The following is a 16,866-nucleotide window of genomic DNA, read 5'->3' as shown; positions in this document are numbered from 1 at the left end:
AACGAGTAAAACCGCGTGCAAAATAACCGGTATGTCTACTACTAATCAGTTATCATCACCACTTGTAATGTCATTCTGATAACTAAAAAATTATTTTAAACACGTGTGAATTATAATGAACAAGAACTTTACAAAACACAGTGGTTACATCGCTTTCAAAAAATGATGTACAGGTACAGAACAAAATGTTTGAAATGTGTGTTTTGAGCAGTGTAATTTTTTTTCAATCACTTTTCAAATTTTTTTCTTTATGTTCATAGTTTTACGAAGGTTTTTTCTTTTTCATTTTTGATACTTCATGAAACTTTTCACGTGGAGTCAATGTTTATAAATGTTGAATGTTTCGAAAAACGTATTTGAAAACCTAAACCTGATAACCTCAGAATATAAATCAAGCCTAAAAACTAAGCCTGAAGATCTAAACCTGAAAATATTTATCATCACTGAGCCTAAAAAGGCAGCTTGAAAACAGTAGCCTGAAAGCATATTTCTTAAAACGCAGCTTAAAAATTAAGCCTCAGTTCTAAAGATTAAGTTTTTTTTTGGCTAGAAAGATGAAAAATGAACTATAGTATATTGTGACCTGGATATTGAATTTTTTAATGTTTGATGTACATTTCTTTCTAGTCCAACATTTTTTATACACTTTCAGGTGACCCGGATATGTTATTACTTCAACATAGTGCACACAACTTCCTTCACGGCATCATCACCGCTCATTTCCCAAAAAGGCTAATGAATTTTTTCCTTTCGGCTTCTTGATGTTCTTGATTCAACAACAAGCGCTTGCAATCATCAGGCAAGTACAATTTTTAATCAATCCTTATCGTAAATCTTTTTCACTTTACAATATCTTTCCTTTGGTTGCTCGGCTATACTTGTTGCTCAATTTTCAATTTTCACCTTCAATTTCACTACAGTTTTCTATTATTTTTCGGAATTCAACTCTATATCTTGACTTGCGAACATTCAAAAGTTCACACGTTTGCTTACAAACCGTAATATCTATTTGTTTTCATCTCTGAACATTTGGGAGGAAGAGTAGGCCAAAAGTAAATACATAGTTAGCCGTGGCAAGGTGTGTTTCGCTTTCATTGTGCCGCGTTTTTTGCTGCTACTGCATTTGCACTAACTATGAAACAATACAACTACAGTTATGAAGGTCAGTTTTTAGTATAAATCTGGTAGGAAACGATAAGGAAAAAATTGAAGGTTGAGTTGTGTCTTGTATATATTACTTAGAATTTTTTTTAGATTTGTTGTTTGTTTGGTGAAACAGAACTTGATGTATACATTATGATTTCAAGTTTTGAGTTTCTAGACATGATGTCAAAACCCCAAGAGGAAATATGCGCCGAGTTCCCATAGCAATCGTCTCTCTCTAATTGGGTTTCGTTTCGTTTCACAAAAACCGACAAAAAACTTATCAACAAAAGCAAGCGCATAGCGTGTGATTATGGGGGAGAGTTAGAAAATTGAATGTTATTCAGGTTACTATAGAGATATCTTTGACTGAAAGGCTTCAGTTTTAACTTCAACTTGATAGCCTCGCTCGTTTTGTTTCATTTTCTGTTACAGGACACTGTAGTTTATTTATTTTAATATGGTTTCATATGTTTTTTTCAGCTGCCCCTCAGTTTTGCCGCAACTCTGCAATGGCAATTCAGACTGCTCCAGGTGAAATTTTTCACATGATTTTTCAGGGGCTTCCTTTTTATAAAAAAAAAAGATAATTGTGATGTGTTTATTGAACGTAATGAAACAGATGTGAACTACATATGTGTATTACTTAATGGTATTATATTCTTAGAGTTAAAGAATGAATGTCTACAATTTTCTTTTATAAATTAAAAAAAAGAGCATCACAAAACAAAAACCTGCTCTTGTATTTTTTTTAAATTTAATCTTTTTCAGGGACGGCAGAGTCCAAACGGGACAACAACCCTATGAGCGACTTCAATTTACAAAGGAGGTAGGTAAAATTTCAAAAATATTTTTTCTACTAGCTGTTGTAAAGCTTTTTGCACTAAAAATTATTCGTACTAGTGGCAAAAAAGGAAAAGCCAAAGGAAACAACCCACAGCAGGTGCAATTGTTCAAAAAAAAAAAGGCGAGTCGTTCCTAAAGTAAAACGATGTGAAAGCAAGATAGGTGCAATTATTTTGAGGGCTTCTATATTTTTTGGACATCCCGTTTATTTTATGTTCCTACTGTCTTACTTGAAAATTTTATTTTTTGATTTGGTGTGGTGGCGTTACTAATATTAGAGTTCAGGGTTTTTTTCCAATTAGTTCTGAAAAAAAAACGAACTATTGGAAGTATTATCTCTGAAAGTTATAATTATCTATGAAATCACAACTTCAAAAGAAACATTACTAATGGTGGTAAAAAAAAAGTTCGCGTAATTCAAAGCGGAAGTTGAATTTTCAAATGAGAAATAAAAATTGAACACAGAAATATTTTTAAGGGCATTGGCGTTTCTGGGCTTATTTGACCCAAAATGGTCCTGAACAATAAAATAGCGTAATTAAAATTCTGTTTGGGAATCCGGATTAGCTGAAACGAACGTTCCACAAAACAACAAAAAATTAAAACAACAAAAGTCAATTAAAAATAATGCAGTTAAAAATCTTTGTGGAATTATCGTCCCGCGGATTTTTTCCGAGCTATTTGTAGGAATTTGAAGCAAAATCCCTACAACTGACACTCCACTTTTACAATGAATTTGGAACCACAATCGTTTTCAAACGTTAAATGACTCACAATCTCGTTAATTATTGGTATAAAATAAACACTTAACAACTAGTTTTTTGTGCTAAGTGAAGTTTTTGAACATTCAAAAGTCATTTTGATCATTCTATGGTTTCTGAAAAATGTTTTCACGAGCTATATACGTCTTTGTTCGAACTTGTTTCTCTTAACCGACCTTCATCGAAATCCTATCCTTTTTGCCTCATAAAATCATTACGAGAAGAAAAGAATTCTGAGGTTTCCCCACTACAAAAATAAACTTGTAGGATTTCTTTTCTAGAATGTTCAAAGAAGCCAGATAATTTACATTTTGCGTACCTAGCAGACTTTGCGACTTCGTTTTCCCAATTTCAATTTCACCTGTTCTTCTGGGAGTTTGCCTATTTCATCATAAATTTAAATTTCTATCACCATTCTCACAAATTCAATACTAGTTTGTTAGTGGTTGTCAAAACAACCGTTGGAAAATCTAAGTATTCCAATTCCAGCTTCTGCCGATGCGTCATTATCAAGTTTTCCCTTTTCCTTTCATCTTCTCACCCTTTACATTCCTCCCAGTTCTCATAAGATGCGACAAAAAGATTGTTTCTCACAACCTTCGACCTCATCATGACTATATGTGTGTGTGTATGTTTACGTGGAAAACTGGTTTCACGTGTATGCCGAACGGTGTGGATGAGACTTACACTCTTCGAGAGTACGGTCGAACATCCCAACACTTTTCATTTTCAACAAGCGGGTTTTTGTTACATTTTTGTGTTTGAAATCCGATCAGGTGTTTGTTTTCACTCTGGTTTTTTTTGACAATTATGTTTCATTCTACACTCAATGTGTTTCACTCAATTTTTTGAAAATAACTATTTTAATTAGTTGTGGGAGCACCCCCAGTTGCAAAATTTTTTATTCTGTGACAGAAATTGTATAATAATATTTTTTTCAATTTTGAAATCTTTTTCAGTGAGTTGAATTTTGAATTTTACCAAATTTGGTACTTATTTGTACCTCTTTTAGTTGTTTTTATTAAATTTTTAATATTGAACCGTCTAGGAACTTTTTGGAAATTTTCTAATAATAATATGTTTTTGTAGTCATTTTAAATTTTTCGGAAAGAAAAATCCTCGTAATCAAAAAAAATTTGGTAATTTTTTTCACGGTTTCGAAAAGTGGGTTTTTCGATTTTTGTCAGAAATTTTTTTAAATGAAATTTGTGTTTTTCGGGTTGATTTCAGTTCATTAGAGTTTATTTGAGCTTTATAGCTATTTCACCTTTGTAAAACACAATACTTTACTTTTTCCATGCATCTTTGTCAAGGATCACCACACACACGTTATGATTATTACGCTCTTCCGTATGCTATAAACTTATCCATAGAACATGTTTCTTCTCCGCTCGTTGTTAGAGATGAAAAGAAAATTAGATGGATAACGATAAATTAGATAATACGTCATTTCATATTCATGCACTTCTCTTGCCTTATTTTCTGCTCTTCACACTCTCATCCCTCTCATAACCTCTCGCGACATGCATATTAGCCTCTTTTTTTCTGCTAGCGCTTCAGAAATCCGGACGAATAAACAAAATTTAAACAACTTAAGCACGTCTCAAATCGGCTACTTCCCTTCTGTTTTCATTTCATTGTGAGTCATATACGCACACACTGTTGACCACCCTCCTTTATTGGAACCAAAATCAAACAGGCGGCGGTCACTCACTCACTCCTCAATTTTTGACCACTGCTGCACCACCGATTGTTTGCAACGGTGGGCTGCGCGGTAAAATGTGTTCCTGGCGGGAAGATAGTTGACATGCAAAAGAGAGCGTCCTCCGTGACCATACTCATTTCTACCTCCCCGCACACCACACGGTCTGCGGACCGTTTGCGTCTCTCGTGTGCGCGGGGTCTCTTTCCGGAAGGACCATTTGTGTTATTTGCGGCACTATTCGAATAGTTTATCAATTGTTTTGTCTCATAGGATTTGCATTAATTTCCGGTATTTTTTCTAGAAAATATAGTTCGCCTACTAATAACTGTTCTATTTTATTTTAGCAGTAAATTTTTGTTTCCATATTTTATTTGTATTTTTTCTTTTTAATTTTCAAAAGCACATAAATAATAGATTTAATCATGCAGTAGGTTAGGTAAACGTTTTCCATCTCTGATGCAATCTTTACTTTGCATTAGTAACACAATCCGACTACAATTCCTGACTCCTTCCTTTTTTTGCGGTTTTCCTTCTACTTTTTCTCCCTCTCAATTGTCCGCTAAACTAACTTGAAATTTGAAACCCGTGCGTGACGTACGCAGGAACAATATATATTCTCTTCTTGTTTTCATTCCTCGAATTTAAGAACAGTTGTTCTAGTTTTTGTTGCCTTTGCGTACTTCCAAGTAGCCGAATTCAATAATCCAATTATTGTTTTTCCTTCTGCCCAATGGGTTTTTGCCTCCTGCGAATTAGAAGTTCTTGAAGGTCGTGTGTTGTTAAGTGTTTTTTTGGAAAGATAATGGTTATTGTCCCCAAACCCCCAGGATATTGTTCTTTATTTTATTCTTTCTTACTGTGTTCATTTTGAATTATCTCTCTTACGGAGGTAAATTTTGGTCAGTGCAACAAATTTTCAAAGAAATTAATTTAAACAGCACAATGCACTGACCAAAAAACTTTCAACATCTTTCTCAAATCGTGTTTAATTTTCTAAAGACTATTTGTTACTTTAGACAGTAGTAAAATATGGGCCGCAAGAAACATCGTACAATCCCGGCCGTAGAGGTCTACGAAAAGTCGGACGGTTTTCCGATGCCAACCGCTCCCCCAATGTCACCGAGTCGGATGGACGGTGTCTATCCAAGTCATCACGTGCCACCGTTGCACCAGGCTTACCATGTTCAGCCGGCGAGTGCAAACCATGTACCCGATCAGATTGCCCGGTTTAACGTGATCAAACCCGATCGGTTGGCCAAACGGCATAACCCACAATTGTATACGAAAAGGTAAATAGATGATCTCTACTTATGAATTGGAATTAGGTCATTTGTAAAAACGGCTTCAAATTGTGATTATTGAATCATAGTTCTGTAAAAAATATCTGAATTGGAATATATACATTTTCAACTAATAATATTATTTTCAGAGGATGCACAGATGTCTTCTGCTGCTTTCTGTTCTTCGTCTTCCTTTGTGGATGGGTCGTTGTTGCCGGCTTTGGAATTATGTGGGGCGATCCACAAAGACTCATCTATCCGACGGATTCGGAGTTCAGACGATGTGGAGTCAACCTCGAAGGATCCTACAATTTCAGGTAATTTTAACATTGCATCTCTGATGAATCTTGAAAAAGTCTTACTGAACGTGCTAAGTTATTTTTTTTTGCATTCATCTCATTTTCCAAATTGATATAAGATTTATAATATGCAAAGAAGGCAAAAAGTAGTTAGTTATGCGAACAAATATTTAGAACAGAAGGAAAGTTCATGCGATGAAATAATGTATAAATGAGTTTTTATCGAAACTCATAGGGAATTAAAAAGTATAACGCAATATGCTCATTATCTACATCTGCATTTATTTTAGCAAGCGCCCCTATCTCTTCTACTTCGACCTCACCAAATGCATCTCCTATGCAACTGCTCTTGGTGGATGTCAAACCACACAACTTTGCGTCAAAGAATGTCCATCAACCTACTTTTCTTACCTGCAACTCCGTACAGCGTCTGTATCGGAAATTCAGAACAAAATGAAAAGTGTCGTGTACTGTACGGATGATGTTGATAAAACAACTGTTACCACATTCCAAGCCCTGCAAAATCTCGTGCAGAGAGGAAAATGTGTGTCTTACACTGTGAAATCAGTTCCAGGTAACCATTTTGTTATTTGATTTTATTCGACAAATCAATTAGTTCCAGTTCTTCAACGATGCTTCCCGGAAGCCATCTTCAATGCTGTGGACAATGTGAATAATGTTCTAAACAGCTCCAACTCGTTAGATTATCTCAAGAGAACGTTTGGAGATGATGCTTTAATCCCACAAGATATTCAAATTACTGGACAAAGTTCAGAGTAAGACATTTTCGAGAAGTGTACTTGAATTAACGAATTAAATTTTCAGAGTAATGAAATCAGTCGTGGAAGATCAACCAGTGACTCACAAAGTTATCCATGACTTGTCTCAAACATGGTGGCAAACGTTGATTCTAATCTTTGCTGCAGGAATACTGTCATTCATCTGGACGGTGATTATGCGCCTTCTCGGATCACTCATCATTTGGCTCTCAATTCTCATTGTTCTCGTCGCTCTTGGTTTTGGAGCAGGGTTCAGTTGGCTGAAGTGGAACACACTGAAAACGACCGGAGCCATTGATGACTACTCATTCCATCCAGCCTTTGATGCGTACTTTGAGATGCCAACTACTTGGCTTGTAGTGGCTATTGCAACGTCGGTCTTGTTGCTCATCTTTCTGCTGGTTATACTGTTTATACGTCAAAGAATCAGCATTGCATGTGCGCTGATTTCCGAATCGAGCAAGTGAGTTTGTCCTTGAAGCTATGTGTAGACCACAGTCATCTAAACTCGCCATTTGGCCCTAGCTTCTCGTCCAACGTTGGATAAGAATAATAAATTCGGTCAAAAGTTGGCAAAATTGTGGCAAAACTTGGGCAAGATTTTGACCTGTTGGCATATTCTACGCCCAAGTTGAACCTAATTCTAACTCAATTTTCGTCAAATTTTTGCAAACTTCTGATCAATAGTTGTTGAGTTTTAGGTAAAAAGCTAGTGCCAAAAGCCAAAGATAACAGCTTAATGAACAGAACCACTGATTGAACCTGCTCCTTCATATCTGTACCAATTAAATGTTTTCCAGAGCAATTGGCAGTATGATGTCTACACTACTCTTCCCACTGTTTCCATTTCTCTTGCACATTGGAGTATTTGCCTTGTGGGGTTCTATTGCAATTTGGCTCGCTTCATCAGGACAAGAAGTTTGTCGTCTGAAAGAAACCAATGGTCAAGTCTACAACACCTCGACAAAATGTGATTGTACTGCAAAGGTGACCGGATGCACTTATGTCGGAATCGAGAAGGAAAGTGAGACGATTTTCTGGCTCCAAGTCTACAACTTGTTCGCTTTCTTCTGGTTATCGTGTTTTGTCACCGCACTAGGAGATATTGCTCTTGCTGGAGCCTTTGCTTCCTACTACTGGGCTCGTGATAAACGACACGATGTGCCAACGTTCCCGGTTATTCGAGCACTGAATCGAGCGATTAGATACAACTTGGGATCTATTGCCTTTGGATCTCTAATTATTGCAATTGTGAAGATCATCCGTGTACTTCTTGAATACATTGACCACAAGCTTGGCAAGTCGCAGAACAAAGCTGTCAAGTGGTTCTTGATGTGCTTGAAGTGTTGTTTCTGGTGTCTGGAAGTGTTCTTCAAATTCCTCACTAAAAATGCCTATATTATGGTAAGAATTCAATTGTTGACTTATCCTAATCTGAATTTATCTAAATATTTTCAGATTGCAATTTACGGCAAGAACTTCTTCTCATCAGCAAAAGATTCATTCTTACTGATCACTAGAAACATTGTGAGAACCGTCGTAGTTCACAAGGTCGCTGGAATCCTTTTATTCCTTGGAAAGTCCATGATCACACTTGGAATGGGTGAGTACTAAAACCTGAAAAACACAATTTCTATAAAGAATAACATTTTATTTTTTGTATTTGTTTATTGTATTTGATTTATGGTCGTTTAAAGTTTCGAAAAATTCAAGCTAATCTTAGTTTTAAAAAATTAAGTGTGTTTAGCTAAAAAATGTGACACGGAGCAGTGATAAAAATTTAATATTCTAGTTGAAATCAGCTTGATTTATTTTGTTGAACCGCCAGAAAACAAAAATTTTTGATTGAATTTCGAGAAGTCTCATAACGAATTTACTTCTATCGAGCATTGTTTCATGAATAAAATTAGTAATATTGAACCAAAATACATTTTTGTTTTAAATTACCTCTTGAAATTGTCAAATGTCACTGAAAGTTTCTGAATTTGAACTACCGCGAAAAAAATTGCTGTTTTTGAAAACTCACGTTTCTCACTTCTTTTATAGTTTTAGAAAAAATTAATTTTCCACACAAAATATGGAAAAACTAAACAAAATAAGCCTAAACAACTTTTTAAGCTAAAAGTTTAGCACAATTTAGCACAAGTAGCACACATTTTAAAGCTAATTTTTTGCACTCTCTCTTTATAGCACACTAAAAAGCCAGTATTTCATTTTTCAGAAAACTCCCAAACCACAATACTCTTTTCAAAATTTTTTTAAAACACAACATTAAATGAAAAATGCGTTTATTTTTCAGGCATTCTCAGTTTCTACTACTTTTCCGGACGATGGGTTGTTGAAGGTGTTCCGAAAGTCGATCTCTACTACTATTTTGTGCCAATTGTCATTGTGGTCATTGGTAATACTTTGAGCAGTCATTTTTCGACAAAAAATAAACAAACAATCCCATTTCAGGCAGTTACTTCATGGCCGACCTGTTCTTTGATGTCTACGAAATGGCTGTGGATACAACGTTCATTTGCTTCCGTAAGTGCAAACCACTTTGATGAATTTGATTTTTTTTTTCGACAGTTCCCTAAACATTCTCAATTTTCAGTGGAAGACAGCGAACAAAACGATGGAAGCCTTGAGCGACCGTTCTTCATGTCCGAAAAACTACTTGAAATTCTTGGCAACAAAAATGACATCCCCCTCCATTCAAAATGATCTCAACCCGAAACACCCATCCCTGTGCATATCAGCTTTAAAAGCCAAATTCTCATGTGTAATGATTAACTTATACATCCCGTGGTACATATTTTTGCACACGTGTACAGATAGAATTTTCAATTTTCATTTTCTTGACTCTTAGACTTTTACGGTTTTCAAAAATACCCACATTTTTCCTGTTATCACTCTGTCATCTCATGTAATCGTTTATCACTCTATTTTTTATTCATGAAGCACATGAACACATTTACACATTTTCGAACCATTTTTTTGTCGATCACGGCGCACCTCGCAACAAAACAAATTGTTGCGTTCAAAGATGTGTGACCAAACAACAATATGTTTTTCCTTTTGGCGACGTGAATAACGTAACATGTCGTGAGAATTGCACGTGCGCTCTATTGACAATTTTCAGAATGATTGTTGAATATTTCAAATTACGAAATGTTTCTAGAACAATCACTATCGAACGCAGACCATTTGTCATTCTGCCACGGGCGCCGAGGCACCGCTGCTATCGCTCCATCCTCATATACACACACATTCACCTGTTTTTGCCGTTTAGTGTCGCGCGCGCGCTCACCACTTTTCCAAATAGTTTGCACTGTTTCCACAATTCACTGCTGCTTTGCTCTTCGCTTTCCTATGAGGTTCCGGCTCATTCTTCCCATTTATCACGTAGTAGTCAGGCAAAGTTTAAGTCGCATTTCTAATTTGAGAATATTATATGATTTTGATTGAAAATCCGTTAAAATTGTAAAAATCTAGTTTTAATATTTTATCGTTCTCTAAAAACCTTATACGACCTGATTTTTATTACCAGCCCTGCTTCCTCCAGTAACATCATTTTATTGTCAAAATTGATCCGCGTGTTCATGTTTATAATCTTGCCCTACATAGCTACAACCTAGGCCAGCCTATTCAGCTTTTCGGCCAAATGTTTAGGCATTCTGTAAAATTTGGACGCTTTGCAACAAGAACACCCGCGCCGTTTTGCAACAGAGACTGCATTTGGGCTGTGAGGTCTAAAGCTGTGGTCTAAGAGCGCTGGTTGTTCATCTCCGCCTGTGTTTCTACTTCTTTAGTCCTGCCTGTGTTTCTCCATCGTTTTCCATTTCTTTCACCACGACCACCCCCACTGTGTCCACTGGCCGGTCCGTCGTCCCCGCCGTGTCCCGTCCATCCATCCGTCCGTGAGATGCGGCGTTGTGTGTTGGCGAGGGGCGAGGGGCGAGGGGCGAGGGAGAGTGTCTTTTCGGTGGTCTGCGCGGGTAGTGTGAGGCGGAGTGTATTGGGAATGAGAGGAGACAGGAGTGCGGGGTGTTTGTGTGTGTATGTGTCTATGGAACAGACACCGAGCATCGATCGATGGTATTATGTGTCCACCACATCCATGGTTGATGCATTATTTTCATCAAGCTTCGAATTTTTCAACTCTGTCCACCCAAGCATTTCCCTTTGTGTTATCAACATATTCCGGCGCGTGTTCTCTTTTTCCTACACGAACAATACACACACCAACGTTTTGATAACGGTCTTCAAACCGGCGGCTGTCACCTTCATTCTCCGATTGTCTTAACTTGTTGGTGTGTTGTTCACGCCGAAAACAAAAAAAATTCCTCCAATATGATGTTGCCATCACTTTATTTCGACAAAATCAAAATTTCTATCAATAACACTTTTCTTTTTTATTTTTCTCCCTCCCCCTCGCGCCTGCTTCCCGAAATGATTCATAACGCCTGGGGTCCTGATTCATATTCCCGTCCGCATCATTCTTTTTTGTTCCTCTCCAAACGTACTCTCTATATTATTTTATTTCAGAACCAGTACACCTACAACATGTCTGGCTGGGACGACTACATTAAGCTTCTGTTCGGAAAGAGCCCAGCCATCAAGAGAGCCGCTATCATCGGATCCGACGGGTCGGTTTGGGCTAGAAGTGGGGATGCCAACGCTTTCCGGGTAAGACGTTTTTTTTTTTTAATTTTTTAATGACTTTTTTAAAACTCCAAGGATTATTTAAAATCACCACAAAATTATAATTTCAGGCTACTGAGGTAGAGCTCAAACGTTTTGCTGCTCTGTTCAACGACATCAATTCGGTGCCTGGAACCGGCGCTGATTTGGAAGAAATTCACTACATTGTTCCCCGCGTCGAGGAGAAGCTCATCTTTGGAAAGAAGGAGCAAACCGGATTTTTCGCTGCCAAGACAAACCAAGGTGACCGAGTTCTTATTTCTTCCCAAAACGATGGTTTTTTTTTCAGCTATTGTGATTGCAATGTACGAGGGAGACAACGCTCAATCGGCTTCAGTCCGTGCCGGCGTCGAATACATTGCCCAGTACCTGGCCAGCTCTGGTTATTAGATACCTAAGGTAACAAAATACTTTTTGTTGGAATAGTTGATGAACCAATTACTATAAACAGTCTTATTTTCAGATTTGGAAGCAGTACGGTACCAGTTGCAACTCGATTCCCTTATGCTGCGCTATTCTCGTTTTTGTCTATGTGTGCGTGTTTCGCAATTCTTCATGTTCTATTCGGTCAAATTAATTAACAATTCATTGCTTGCTATATTTTACTCTCGTTCCTTACTATTTGCTCTCTCAAATTTTCTTTTATTAAAATATTCTTTTCACTCACTTCATTTTTCAATTTTCGAGGTTTCGGTAAGTCATTCCGAATTGATTCCAATTTCCCCACCCCCATCCCATTCATCCCATTCTTTTCTTAAGTGATTCTTTGAACACGGATTTTTCCTTTTTTTATTTTATAAATCGATTTTCGTTGACGATCAGCGCCTGATTCATACATTAATAAAACATGAGAGACGCATAAATGTAGAGAAAGAAAACTATGGAAAAATTGAAGTCAACTGCAAAGAATAACTGGATCCAAAAGAATGGATACTGGACTAACTTGAAGCTTTCGATAATCATAAGATTTTAGAGAAAATATCTCTCATAAAATTTTTTAATGTTTGACCCAGAAATATGGTACCTCCTGGTCTCGACAAGACTGCTCATTTTTGATGCAAAAAATTATGCTTTTCTTAAAAGGTACCGTATTTTTAGGTTTTGTTAATTTGAAGCTTATCGAAAAAGAAAGCAAAGTAGTGCACGTGAAGATTTATGAAGTGCGTTAAATTTAAAAAAGAATCAAGGAAAATTCGGCAAAGACAAGTTGAAAGTGTTACCAGGTTATACGACAATTGGATATTTTTTGGAAGTTTTTGCAGTTACTGGTTTCTGACATTTTTGGCTATTGGGAATTGCTAGCTCCTCGACATTTAAGCAATTGGCAATGTCGGCAAATGCTAGTTTCCTAATTTTTCAAGCACGCAAAAATTTTGATAATTTATGGTTTTTGAAATTCTCAGTAATTTGCCGTATTGGAATTTGCTGATTTTATTTGTGTTTTCTCGAGAAATGTTACACAAAATTTTCTTTGTATTTCATGACTACTAGAACTTATTCAAAACACTTTATAACATTAAAAAAAATGAAATTCTTATCAGAATTCTCTTTATTGAAAGAATTTTAATTATAAAACCAATTCTTGTTGATATTCAAAGCATAGGTCACACATAATACAACAAAAAAGACAAAGGCACACAGAGAAAATATTGAATATTAAAACACACAATAAACGGCAGAAAAGCTGAGAACGATGAAACGGATAAGTGAACTCCATATTATCAGTTGGAAAATCTGCCAAATTAAAAATTAGAAACGAATCAAAAAGTGAGAAAGATCTTAAAGCGATCAAATTAGTGACTGGTCGTGATGATGAGGGATGTGCAATAAAGATACAGTGAAATACAGTGTAATCAGAGTTGCCGCAATTTTGCAGCAAAACAACCATATGTTTGAGCATTTAACAAATAGGAGTAAAGTGGCAAACGGCAGATTGAATAAAGAGAATCAGAATTAAAACAGCTATAATTGAACCAATGATGATGCACACCTTCATTTTTCGAGCTCGTTTTTGCAAGTTTCGGGCTTCTTCCACATTTCCACGCGCTTGTTTAGCATATTCCGTGGCATTTTCTACACTGTTAACAATACTGTCCACCATCTCTCCCTGAAACAAAAACAAATGTTCAAAATGGTTACTTTATTGACAACTAGGTCGTTTTTAGATTGAGATTTTTTTAAAAATATAATTCAATATTTCCAAAGTTTAAAGCTGCAGTTTTGATATTGAAAACATATATTAAAAAATAATTTGGATTTTAAAAAGATTATTGGAAAGCAACAGTAAGATGCATTGAAAAATTCAAAAACAGTGAATGGGGATCATTTTTTGATCGATATAACAGGAATGCAGGTCCAGGTGGGAGAGCAAAATTAGACAAATTACGGAGTCGAAACATAGCTCCTCTCTTTATTGCGTTCCTGACAGAAATCACAATAGCGCTCCTATGAGAAAATTCGAAAATAATTGTGAAAGGTTGTCTAGATTTGCACTGAAAAATAATTTTAAAGAAAATTTTGCGTTTTGATTTCGGCATCGTATCTCGAACAATTTGTTGCATTTGTTTTTAACAAATTTAAAACTCCTAAAATGTAGAAACTTTAAAAAATTACAGTTGTAAAAACATATACAGAATGAAGCAAAAAAATTACCAAAATCAATAATATATGAATTGAAGCCGAATGATGTACCTCTCCCCGAAATGCATATGAATTTTATTCCTTTTCACGCGATCGCTTTTTATGTGGTTTTTTTCGGAAAAAAATAAAATAAATACTTGCCTGACTGACAACCATTATATGGAGATCGTGGAACATTTGTGCCAGTTCGCCCATCTGACGTTCCAAATTTTTCAGCTCATCCGCTCGGGATTTAACTTCATCATATAAGGCCTTTTTCTCGTTTAGCGCCAACATCACACCTTTTGTTACTTCAGAAAGGTTTCCAGAAGATACTGCATTTTCAATCTCTTCATCGCTGAGTTGCATGTTTCCTAAAAAAAAAATTTTGTTTACTTTGCGATTCTTGTAAAAAAAAATCTTCATAAACTGTATTTTTTTCAAATATAAGTTAATGTATTTTCCGAAATATTTTCAGTCATCAATATGATAAATATTTTTTTAGGTTTTCCATATTGTAAAATTGTACCAACTTTATTCTGAAAAAAATACAGCAGCTGACATTTTACGGGTCGATTTTTTACTACAATTTGTGAATCAATTTGAAAACTACGGGACTTTGCAATACAGTTTTATTATTTATTGAAACAACTGGGCATTGGTTTTTTTACTCGGAAAAAAAGTTTTTAAAACAGGGCGTCCGGTTCGAAAGTTTTATGAAAAGCAGTAAACTACTTACTAATTTTTAGGTAGTCCACAATTTTCCTCTTTGCCTTCTCTTTATATTCATCTTGTTCTCGATTAAAGTTCAACATGATATTTTCGAAAGTCTTGTAAATAGATTTCACTTGATCACTTTTCGCACGCATAATTCCGCACGCTGTAGTTGGTATTCTGCTGGTTTCCTCCGATAAAACTGAAAAAAAGTTTCTAATTCAGATACTCTAGATTCCAATCAATTACTTTTCAAACTATTTTTGATTTGTTCCGCTTTTGAGAAAAACATCTGGTTGTGACTTTTCAATTTGTTCGAGTTTTCTGAATCCGCACCAGGCGTGGACAGAAGTGCTCCGTGGAGTTGCACGACTGCGTCGTAGTCTTCCTCGAGACTTTTTAATCCTCCGCGAATATTTGAACATCTTTCTAAGAACTGAAAAATGAGTATAGTTTTGGGATGTTTGTTTTTAATTTATTTGTTGCTTTGTACTTGTATTTTGTACTTTTTTTTCAACTTTCTTTTATAAACGACTTCAATGAATTGAACAATTTCAAGTTCATTTGGCATTATTTTTTATGAAAATCGATGAAGTGATTAGTTCACTGCGTTTGAGCTTTTTGAGCCTATTCATCACTTTTCTGTGACATTTCTGTGTTTTGGATTAATTAGAATGAGCATTTTCGTAGTTTATGTACAAGTACTCAATCGAAGAAATTAAGCAATTCCAAAATAAAGTTTCATTATCACTTGCATCATCTATTACAGAACTCCATGTTTTGATGTTTTAAACTAGATTTTTTGTCTCAAAATGCCCAAACATTTAAGATTTTGTTTCAAAAAAGGCTGTAAACAAAACACTTACCATTTCAAAGTCAGCATCTTGATTTATTAAAGGTTGGGATTCCACGTCATATTTTCGTGCAGGTGGATCATAATTATATGCATGTATAGTGTTAACTGTTGCTTTTTCCTGAAAATTAGCTGTTCTTATTATGAAGATAACTTGTACCAACAAAATCCATTTGAGTACCCTCAGAACAGGGCTAAGTTTTTTTTTTTCGGAAGTTGAATTTGTTTCTCCAAAATAGACAACGACCAAAATTTTTTTTGACAAGAGCACAAAACAAGCAAAAACTAAAAATTGTGAAATTGGGAAAATTGTTGTTTATAAATTTGAAATTTTGCATATACTTACGCTCTAATTACAATTACGAGGGTCATTAAAATTGATAAATTTAAAAACGAACAATCGTCAGCCCTTTTCCAGATACATTTTTGAGATTCGTTATTTTACTGGTTCTTGTTCATAGCTAGCATGTTGAAAAACTTAACAGCAAAACACATGTTTGTTTTTGTTTTAATGTTTTGTGTATAATTAACATTAAAAACATGTTTTTACACCTTAAAACAAACCCATTTAATATATGACTCACTTGTAATTCCTTTAACCGATCCCTAGGCATTTCTGACTACGACGAATTCCTGAAATTTATTATATTAATTTTGATTTTTTTTCAGTAGAACAAGCAAAACCAAACAAAGAGGGGAGAAAAATTTCAAGTATTTTGCTGATAATATTTTTTTCTCATCTTTTGAATTATATTTTTCAAGAATGTTGTTATCATTTAAAAATAACTCGCGTAAAAACGATAAAAAGAATTATGAACTTTTCCTAGAAGCTTATAGTTTTTGGAGCAAATAGCAATGAGAAACTATGTTCGAAATTTTAAAAAATCAAATATCATCTGTGTGGGAGGGCTGAGGGAAAAAAGAGAAAAAATATATTGAGACCAACAACTGACAAGATGAGAAACAGACGACGATTTTTCGAGAAAGATTCCACTGTGAAACACATTTTCATCTTATTAAAACAAAAATCGTACTTTCGTCATACCTATGCCGCAAAAAAGATGGCAAATCGGAGAATTTAAAAGTGAGAGATAGAGAGGTTGCAGGTGCTTGACTCGGTCAATACAATATGGTTTTTAACAATTTGTCGGCTTGTTTGTTTTCAGCACTTTTTTCTT

The 16,866-nt window shown here is 35.5% G+C and overlaps 3 protein-coding genes and 1 non-coding gene across 6 annotated transcripts; 2 read left to right on the top strand and 2 right to left on the bottom strand.

Moving 5' to 3' along the window:
- Positions 1–1,096: 1,096 nt before the first annotated feature.
- chtl-1 (Choline transporter-like protein 1) lies at positions 1,097–9,782 on the top strand (the record flags this gene model as incomplete). 3 transcript variants are annotated; one of them, NM_171686.7, is made up of 12 exons in its annotated part: positions 1,097–1,162; positions 1,627–1,677; positions 1,915–1,972; positions 5,885–6,052; positions 6,325–6,608; positions 6,657–6,810; positions 6,860–7,276; positions 7,614–8,217; positions 8,272–8,416; positions 9,113–9,214; positions 9,271–9,342; positions 9,413–9,522. In NM_171686.7, the coding sequence occupies exons 1-12, from the start codon at positions 1,135–1,137 to the stop codon at positions 9,520–9,522; spliced, it is 2,193 nt and encodes a 730-aa protein (NP_741790.2). In that variant the 5' UTR covers positions 1,097–1,134. The 3 variants fall into 3 exon arrangements, with proteins under 3 accessions (NP_741790.2, NP_001367417.1, NP_001367416.1); NM_001380967.2 differs by lacking the exons at positions 1,097–1,162; positions 1,627–1,677; positions 1,915–1,972 and adding an exon at positions 5,470–5,744 and having other exon boundaries at positions 6,651–6,810; positions 9,413–9,775; NM_001380966.4 differs by lacking the exons at positions 1,097–1,162; positions 1,627–1,677; positions 1,915–1,972 and adding an exon at positions 5,472–5,744 and having other exon boundaries at positions 9,413–9,782.
- F35C8.10 lies at positions 3,249–3,390 on the bottom strand. Its single transcript, NR_071027.1, has one exon. It is a non-coding gene; the product is annotated as an Unclassified non-coding RNA F35C8.10 (non-coding RNA).
- Positions 9,783–11,346: 1,564 nt separating the features above from the next.
- pfn-2 (Profilin-2) lies at positions 11,347–12,316 on the top strand. The gene is made up of 4 exons (NM_076509.7): positions 11,347–11,487; positions 11,574–11,745; positions 11,792–11,901; positions 11,966–12,316. Exons 1-3 carry the CDS (start codon positions 11,365–11,367, stop codon positions 11,890–11,892), a joined length of 396 nt encoding a protein of 131 aa, NP_508910.3. The 5' UTR covers positions 11,347–11,364; the 3' UTR covers positions 11,893–11,901; positions 11,966–12,316.
- Positions 12,317–13,402: 1,086 nt separating this feature from the next.
- Positions 13,403–16,321, bottom strand: syx-3 (Putative syntaxin-3; the record flags this gene model as incomplete). Its single annotated transcript, NM_001373297.3, has 6 exons — positions 16,273–16,321; positions 15,702–15,809; positions 15,085–15,271; positions 14,861–15,037; positions 14,280–14,495; positions 13,403–13,605 (listed from the first exon to the last, which is right to left on the bottom strand). Exons 1-6 carry the CDS (start codon positions 16,300–16,302, stop codon positions 13,403–13,405), a joined length of 921 nt encoding a protein of 306 aa, NP_001359828.1. The 5' UTR covers positions 16,303–16,321.
- Positions 16,322–16,866: the final 545 nt, after the last annotated feature.

The sequence above is a fragment of the Caenorhabditis elegans genome, chromosome X (assembly GCF_000002985.6).
Source record: "Caenorhabditis elegans chromosome X".
Classification (NCBI taxonomy): Eukaryota; Metazoa; Nematoda; class Chromadorea; order Rhabditida; family Rhabditidae; genus Caenorhabditis; species Caenorhabditis elegans.
Note: the sequence above shows the minus strand (reverse complement) of the source record. Positions and strands in the feature narration are given on the sequence as shown.